The 9,892-nt window shown below is 32.0% G+C and overlaps 1 protein-coding gene across 1 annotated transcript in view; it reads left to right on the top strand.

The window, feature by feature from the left end:
* The window catches only part of Smp_125510 (putative cadherin), a gene marked incomplete at its 3' end in the record, with an annotated part of 79,313 nt that extends 77,556 nt beyond the window's left edge, over positions 1 to 1,757 (top strand). The window contains exon 13 of the mRNA XM_018796291.1: positions 1,702 to 1,757. Within this exon, the coding sequence (XP_018650518.1) occupies positions 1,702 to 1,757 (56 nt within the window). The remainder of the gene's footprint in view (positions 1 to 1,701) is intronic.
* Positions 1,758 to 9,892: the final 8,135 nt, after the last annotated feature.

Genomic DNA, 9,892 nt, shown 5'->3' with positions numbered 1-9,892 from the left:
ATATATATATATATATATATATATATATATTTATATATATATTTCGTGACCTACTTTAACTAGCTTCCTCAGAGAACAAATGAATTTTCTAACTAGCGAATGTTTTAATACTACAAGTAACTTATGAAATCAAATATTCAGTGTATGCAAGTAGGGTTGGTTTGTTTAACGATGTCATCTATGTTAATAGTAATTTGATATGAAAAAAGTTTTTGATATTTCTATGTTTGTTAGCATATGCAATAATGGGATGTTTCTAATAGAAGAGAGTGATTTTAACTCATATATATATGATGCTAGTTGTAAAGTGTTTCCTAGTTGGTTGAGTAGTTAGGCCTTCCTTTTCATTAAACATGATAGGTTCCAACATCTATGGAACATGATTTGGAATGTTGTATTGCATATTCCAAATCGTCTTCAAAAGTTCATTAAAGTGAATTTGTTTTAGGGTCTCATTTTTTTGAACCCCATTAATCAAATACTGAAGTTCATATGATCGTCCATTTACTCGTTAATTAGCATCCGTTTACAATCCATAGATTATATGGATGAATATTTTTCAATGAAACATTTGAACCTTCTTAAATGATCACTTGGATTCATTAAGACATATTTCTTATTTATCCATTTTTCATTTGATTAAAAATGAATTATATTTCCCTTAATTATTATTTTCAGTAATAAAGTTTATTAATTTTTCTTAAAAAGTTTGTTGATTATGTAGTAGACGAGAACCTTTCCCACAATGTTTCAGAAGATACTTGTTTGCACAAATACGAGCAGCTTCTAATGCTTAACTGGAAAGCTGTTCGTATTCATCTGATATCACATGGACACACAGAGGAAATTCTTCAACATTTGCTTTTTTCTTGCCCAGATCAAAGATTCGAATCTTTGAGTCTGGGACACCACGGCAAAATCTTGACTTAGGATAAGGTTTATGTTTGAAATATCGATAAAATCTAGCAGGTCTCCGGCCTACTTCGACACCCACGACTGAAGCAAACGAGAACACAAGTAGGGGCAACCAAATGCATTTGAATTCAACGTCACAGAATCTCTTAGTAAAATCTGAGAACCATACAGTAAATAATTCATTTGCAAAATGTCCATCGATTGTCTCAGACTCAATTGTTTCCTCATTACTATACCAATCATTCTTTTTTCTCGTTCTCTTTTCTTCTGCCGCCAGACATTTCACTTTCTATTGATGATACATGCTACTCATATCTGTCCACATCAATAGCACACACAACAATAATACAAAGTTAGCTGTCTGAAAATTAAAACCTAAAACAGATTCAACGTTACTGAAATAGGTTTTCTGCATTAATGAAACAACAAAGTCAGGAACGTTAATTTTAGTTTTTTTCCAACTTCGTTGCTAGATACAAAAATCTAGTCTTAACTTCGTGTATGCAATTCTATTTATCTAATCCGCTAACTACAATATATGCCAGATGTAACTAGTATTAATAATAATGTGATAGGATACTTCATGTGTTTTACTGACTCGGATCTTTATTTCTTGTTTGTTAAGCAAGTGTCATTTACACACATATATATATACTACTAATTGAGGAGAACAAATGTTAAATGTTTATTTAATGTTATCATATTCTCCCCAGGGATATTAATAATAGTTATACAACTCTATACAATCCCTATTGCTTATCAACTATATTTTTTCTCTCTCTTTAGTTTACTTAGATATTTACTCTTATCTCTACCATCTGGTAGAATCAAAGACGGAATAGATTTGTGTCAGAACATATACGTGTTCATGTAATCATATACATATATGTATATATATATTCCTCTGATAAATGTAGCTGTTATTCTCTCAGGGAGTATCTACTAACTTAGGCACATGAATAAACATTGAATATAAAAGAAACTGTTGAACATCAAAAAAAGCAGTAAAGATGCAATGTTATTCATAATAGTCTAATTTAATAAAAGCAAATAGCCACTGTGTAAATACGCTATTCCGATAGGTAATATTTGAAAGAGAAGCTTTATTATTCAGATTACATATGCACAGTATCTAATTAAAACAAAAATATTGCCTCATAAAAAGAAGATATATTTATTACAATAAGAACACTAGATACTACTCATATAGTCTCGACAGATTAGTAGTATATATCATTTTAGTTTTCCAAAATTCATTTTACTATTTTAACTATGAGTTTTATTAAATGTTTCAGCTTCTTTTTGATATACATTTCTTGTATATTATTAGCCGATAATCCGAATATCGAAACATTAGATTACTACAGGTTATTGTAATTTGATTGGTGGGTATTAGCAACATTACTAAACAGACAGATATAATGAGGTTAAGCGATTGCGCGCGAGACTAATAGGTCCTGGGTTCAAATCTCGTGAGGTGGGATCGTGGATGCGCACTGCTGAGGAGTCCCACATTGGGACGAAACGGCCATCCAGTGCTTTCAAGTTTTCCATGGTGGTCTAGCTTCAATCGACTCATGCTTTCAACTATGCAAATACTAAATCTCCACAAAAACCCCTTCTGATTATTCCAATTAGTAAAGTTTCTTTGCTATTGGTTTGTAATAAAACTGTATCACATAATACGATTATACTTGTCCCTTTTCTATAATTGAGTAACATAACAATTTGTGTTCTTATGTAAATCAGTTGTACAACTCACATGCGATAGACTATAAAATGGCAAAATTATACTTTGTATCAAATAGTATAAACTATTGAATATAACTTTTGTTTATTATACATACCACTCGAGATAGTTTACTTCAATCTCGATTCTATCTTGTCGAAAATGATTCTCAGGAAGACTTGGAGTTGTATTCTTACTAAATGGCATTCAAACTCATAGTGTATTTAAAATACTCAAGAAATAGAGACTCCTCATATTATTCAAACTTATATTATCGTATGTCATTGTCTAAAGCTATACTACCGAATTATTGTGATATTTACACTGGTTGATAGTTTATTAATCAATCTCATAATATTTTATAGTTGAATTTGTAATTCAATTGAAGCTGGACCACCATGGAAAACCTGGAAGCACTGGACGGTCGTTTCGTCCCATTATAGGACTCCTTAGAAGTGCACATCCACGATCCCGCCTCGCGAGATCCGAACCCAGGACCTATCAGTCTCGCACGCGAGCGCTTAACCTCATCATATCTGTCTGTTCATTAATGTTGCTAATCCCCATCAATCAAATTACAATATAGCTATAAGTTGAAGTTAATCAACATACTGGTTTAGATTTATAAAAAACTGTTCACGTTTACTAAATATTCCTGATGTATGTCAGCTAACGTGAAATGGAAATCCAAGGTTTCTATCTATCTCATTCAACAAACATATAATTAGTGATCATTTTAGAAACCTTTTCAAATCCGCATAATAAAATCAATCAATCAATCAATTCTTCATTTATTACTATTCTCAAATATTATTAAATATAAGATTTAGGCCCCCAAATATCCTGATGCGGCCCGGAGTGTGGAGAGTCCTTCTCGAAATGCTCTCACATGACCACACGTATATAGACTCTATCAGGGAAGTTCTACTCACTGCCTTCTCGTGGTATTACTGTTGTTTACGAAATTGAGAGGATGAAAAGCGAATGTCCGGTGCTTTATCCGGGTTGGTGGACATGGAAAGTTCACCAAGGGGAGTTGGAAAACCCTGATTGCAAACCGATGGTGTACATGGGCTCCAGTATCCTGAAGGAACAAATGACGTATGAATCAATTGTTGGTCACTGGTTACCATGGGACTGCATCCCTTTACGATGCTCCACTGCCTTGTGGATCAGACTTTTATGTCAAAGTCTCCGGGTGTGTCCCCCTAATAAAACCACTTGGTTTGGTTTTGGCGCTCGAGCAGTATCACGGCCCTCACACAAATCAAATGAGATTTATGTGGCGCATGTATGTCTTGTGGCCTCTTTGTACCAATATTTATGTGTTTAAATAAATATATTAGATTTAAAAGTTATATTATTGAAAATGTTAAATTATTCAATATTATACTTTCAGGTAAACAATCAAAGGGTCAAAGTGTTTTAGGAACATTTCAACAAAAACCATTCATCCATAATTCAATTAAAGATTCTTATACAAAATAATCAATTGATCAATTTAAACAAATTCTACTGTCAACAATTATCAATACAACAATCCCTTTTTTAAATATTCAATTTATATATATTTATAAAAAGACTAATTATGATTAACATGTATGAAACAAGTAATATCCATCTTATCTCCATATTGGATACGTTCATTCAGCTTAGAGATTATTACTTCTATGCGAAAATTTGAATGTTTAATATCATTGAAACAGTTGTTTTTGAGTTTCATTTCTTTTCATTATTAGAATTTGATTTTTAATCTACTTTACATATTTTGTACTTTTCATCAATGTAACTAACTTTAAGGGAAAATATACGTTCCTCTTTTTTTTGTAGACACATTTATTTATTTATTGTAAAGTTATAAACATAAATTAATAAACATGGGTAGAAAGCATTTTGAATTGAACATTACCAAATATTACTACTACTAATAGTAATAGTAAGAATAGTAGTAATAGTAATGATAATAATGGGAAAACAGGAATGTTGTCTCACGAATACTTTATGTACGATTAACATGACTATTTCAATTATGTATGAATGATATTGTACATGTAAGAATAATTTAAATGTAATGAATGTCATATTGTTTGTTTTATCAGTTTATCGTTCCTTTGTATTGAAGTTATCAAATGTTCATCAAATCGTATCACCACACTTACTTAATTACTTACGCGTGTTACCCCTCGTCGAGGAGCATAGACCGCACACTATCTCCACACAGATACATATAAATATACCATGGAAAATAAGAAGAACATTGAAAAATGAAAAAAAATAACGTACTGTATTCGAGGAAAAAGAACATCACACATATAAACAACATGAAATGTCTATTTTTTTGTATTTTGGTTTATAATTGATTTTCCCTTATTTTCCTTTTCATTGGTGATACTCTGTATTGATTTACCTTGCCAATAGTAATCATGGCAACAGAATTGGTGAGAAGAATAAAAAAACCTTGGACAAATCAGTAAGGCTACATAATCAATAATTATCATTGTCCTTTTATAAATTCAGTCAAATTCTATCATTATCATTATTATCCTAAGTAAGTACTTATATCAAGACTGATTACATCATTGGTCAATGATGATATAGATTACATTCCATTTACTCTACACATTCAAAACGAGTTTTTTTACCTTACAAATCTATAAACAACAAAATCAAGTTTAATTATTTTTCTTTTTTTTGGCAAATAACTAATGAGACAATAATAAATGCTGTATAGTTTTCTTTTCTCTGTATTTCTCTCACTTTTTTTCCTCACATATGTCAGTGTTTTCTTTCTTCCTTTATTTTTTTCATTGTCAATTTTTTATATCAATCCATAATCACTAAGCTAATGAATTAATGGCGTATAGAAAGCTGTAAAACAACATTGCAAGCTTAGAACTTGTCAATTACATTCATTATCTCCTACTGTTCAATACAAAGAAAGTTTTCTATTATCTCCAAGGTTGATGCCATTTTTTTCTTTTTCGTTTACAATTTTGTTGTGTCACATTCGCTTTAAACTTTTACAAAAAAAAACTTTCTTGATATTTGAAATTTGGCTGTATAATTTTCTATTGTGAATGATTTGCATAATATTACTACTACTACTAATACTACTAGTACTGCTAATAGTAGTATTTATAATAATAATAAACATAATATCTGGATAACGATCGATTAATTTCTGAAAATTTGTCTCTTTTTTTAATCTAACTAATTTTATTTGCCAATATCGATCGATCGATTCATAATGTTACTACTTTTATTATCATTATTATTATTATTTGTGAATTGTGTAACTGTGTAATTGTGTACGTTTATAATTTCTTGCCAAACAACAAAAATTTAGATACCATTAAAATATTCAAAAACAAAAAAATGGAGAAAGAAAACTTGTTAAATGTCCATGTTATAAAGGTGTGGTAATTAAAAAAAGAAAAAACGGAATAGTTTTCTTAATTTGAATTTTATTCCAATCATGAACTAATCTAAGTTGAATGATCTTTGATAACCTAGATGTACTGAACAGTTGTTTGGTCATTGTATGGAACTCTTTGGCAGTGAGCATACATGACCTAATCACTGCCATAAAGTGAAACATGGCCTGTAAGAGTAGAGGATATTCGTAGGCTACTAGTATTCGATCATATGTGCCTTCGAATCATTGCTCGTATATCCTGGGACCACCGGGTAAGTAATGCAGTTGTTAGGAAACGGGTACTAGGTAAGGATGGAAAATCAGTTGATGAAATAGTGAAACTTCATCAGTTGAGATGGATGGGACATGTGTTACGTATGCCCAACCACCGACTCCCCGACGTGCAATGTTTTATGAAGAGTAGGTTGGAAGAAAGCTAGGGGCGGGCAGACCAAGACATGGCACAAATCCATGAAGTCACTGACAATTGGATTAAGCCATGCTGGTAGGTGTAGACTAGCTGGTTGGGATTCACGAGATGATAGCAATCGATGGTAAGAGACCTTGAATGACATAGCTCAAAATCGTTTACAATGGCGAAGGTGCATCCACTCTTTGTGTCCTCTCAAATTCTGCTCTTCTGAATTCTTCAGGTCTCTATCTGTTTTCTCTCTCTCTCTAAATTTTTTTCACTGTATTATATTCCTTCAATAACATATTCAAACCCTAATCTTTCAAATATTGCTTATACTCTTACTACTTCTTCCACTATGGGATTTGAATCGACAACTTCATCTCTGCGCTAATGTGGTATGGCAACTGGAACTAATGTACGTACGTACGAAGTTCTACGTTGTGGCTGACTAATACTAAGGATCGAACACAGGACCTTTGGGTTTTATAAAGATTATTTAATCTATAACTCATTGAGTTCGGATCTAGTGATTTGAACGTCTAAATACAATCGATTCACTATAATGTTCGATTATTATTTATTCCCACTGGTGGGTGATCGTCTTTCACTCGACATTATCGTGAGTCATTTTAAGGAGATCAATTGAAATTAGATATGATTTTTGTCTTATAGTCATACCATTTTTGGAATAATCATATGTTGTTTGTGTTCAGTTGAATTGAGGAGTGAGTTAACTACAAAACTGATTTCCAATAATCTCTAATGTAATTAAATTAAACATAGTTTCGCGTATAAACATGCCGTATTAATAATAAAGGAAACCTATTTACCAAGGCACCTCTCTCGACTTCTGGAATCGGTTTATTTGAGGGACGAGAGGAGAAAGTTTGTCGATAATTCGATCCCACGAAGAGTTATTACTCGATCTCATCGTATAATCAAATATATTTTATTGATCAAAATTTGTTTTTCAATTAATTATCGCCTCTAAATCCCTATTCACAACCGTGATATCAGGGACATAGATCGCTCACGAAAATGATAATTATGTTGAATGATTAGTTAAAATCATTATTCAGTCATATCAGGTAATTACAGTTCAAACTTATTAATGTGTTTCTCATTTGGTCAGAAACCAAAATAAATTCACTAATTATTGAGATAGATTTAATTACAGTTCATAAAAAAATGCTTCCTAGATGTAAAGTTTAGTTTATGCTACAGTGTAAAAGGCTATAGGTTTCGAAGAAAAGTACAGCTGATGAATGAGCATTGAGGTCCTTGTTATTACAATTTTAAACTCCAGCTTCACAGTTTGAATTTTTAATGGATAATTTTTTAATGCAAACTTCAGAATTCAGTTAAGTTCATAGCAATATTCAGGCCGTCAAATCTTATGAATCATATGCCAACACTTTAAATTGTTCATTCATAGAACATTAAATGATGTAACTAATGGCAGCTATCATCAAAAGTGAAAGTTAAATGTTTAAGTGTACATATATCTTACTTCTAATTCATTACTTACCATGTATGTGGTTAGAAGAGATCAGATAATGTAGTCATTTTCTTATTACATGTTAGTTCTTTTTTAAAGGAGAACATCAGTGACATCTTCACAAATTATAACTCCTAATTAGTTGTCATTGCTTTCAGTTTGTTCACTCAGTTGCGTCCCAAGGTTATTGCATGATACTACAAAAACAGCGTTACTTCATTCCAATTTTTGACTTCTGTACGGAACACAAAATTATCCTAAAAGTCCTGTCTTCTCTAAAAAACGTGTGAATTCTTAACATTGTAGTGTTCTTTTGTGACATACATTAGGTCTATTCGAATTCCTGTTGGCTGCAACATGTTAGAAGCATCAATCATTCATAAGTAAAATTTATCGTAGGCCAGCTTATAACTTGAATATTTTATTCATTCCTGTTCAGATGTAGTAGTGTGTGTTATGAGCGAAGATGGATAGTGGCTTTCAGTGGAATTCAGGACGCGTTTCGTCCTATTTGGGACTCGTATGTTGGATGTACCTGCATCTCAGAGTTGATGTTCACTCTGAGTCTCGAACCCAGTGGATAACGTGACGGTGTTTGAAGCGAAAGGTACTGGGTTCGAGTCCCAGAGTGAACATCAACTCTGAGATGAAGGTACATCCAGTTGACGAGTCTCAAATAGGACGAAACAGGCGTCGTGGATTCCACTGCTGGCCACTATCCATCTTTGCTTATAATGCTTGTGAATTAAGGCTATATCGAGGCAATACTCACAGTATGCACATATGCCAATTAGAGACTGACCAGTTGCAGTCCTAACACATCAATGTGAAGATTCAAACAAACAATACTAAGTGAATTTAAATGTGTGTTAAGATTTAAACCTTATTTACGCATTACTGAAGGATGTTTATTTACTAATAACATAAAAGCAATTCAAGGAATAAATAACATCATCATCAAATTATTATTGTGAAGCATCAATGAGTACTTAAATACTTATCATTCAGTAGGTATATGAAACTTTCTAAAAAGGTAAAACTCAAATTTCCAATATGGTGAAAGATATATATGTATAGAGGGAAAAAAATGTTTTGGCATAACAACACAAGTACATATCAAACATTTATTTAGTATATATACTGACAAGATAACCATAGTGATGTTTAATAAAAGTCAATATCAGGAGTTACTAAGGGCAGACATTTGGACCTATATATATAAGTAGTATATAGTTGAGTATCTAGAGTGTAGTTAGAAACCTGGAAAAAATGGAATATCAGTAAACAAGCAAACAACCAGACAAAATTGTAATACCATACTCCTATAAATACATTAACTACTATTTGTTTAATATTGTGGTTTAGTCGGTTGTCTATAGGGAAACTAACTAATGTTTATGATTTGCAAAAAAAGGAAAAAAGGAAGAAAAAAATGAAAACAGATACATTTGAACACAGTGAAAAAAATGAACAATTTGAATACAATGACATAAATAAATATTTAATAAACTTGTTTATTATATAAAATTCATGCGGGAAATTAGTATTAAAAAAGGAATGTAATAGGGTAAGCGGATAACAATATTGATGGTTAGAAAAATAAACTCCATGCATAGATATAGAATTAAAAAAAAGATAATAATGTAGTAATCGTTGTAGTGCCGTGCTTCGCTAATCGTTCACCTCGATAACTGTTATAATACAAATTTTAATGGTGCATAGAGTCAGAAGGCAAAGGCAGCTACAGTTTTATTGACAAACGACACAGACTAGAAAGCTATAATTTTTTCTGGTTAGCGTTTTTTTAGCGAGTTGGTTTTCTACGGGATGGGGTCGCTAACCCCATGCCCAACCCTCCTCCTTTACCCGGGCTTGGGACCGGCAGTAGCCCCCGGAGGAGCTACAGGCGGAGTTAGAAAG

Source organism: Schistosoma mansoni, chromosome 2 (genome assembly GCF_000237925.1).
Source record: "Schistosoma mansoni strain Puerto Rico chromosome 2, complete genome".
Classification (NCBI taxonomy): Eukaryota; Metazoa; Platyhelminthes; class Trematoda; order Strigeidida; family Schistosomatidae; genus Schistosoma; species Schistosoma mansoni.
Note: the sequence above shows the minus strand (reverse complement) of the source record. Positions and strands in the feature narration are given on the sequence as shown.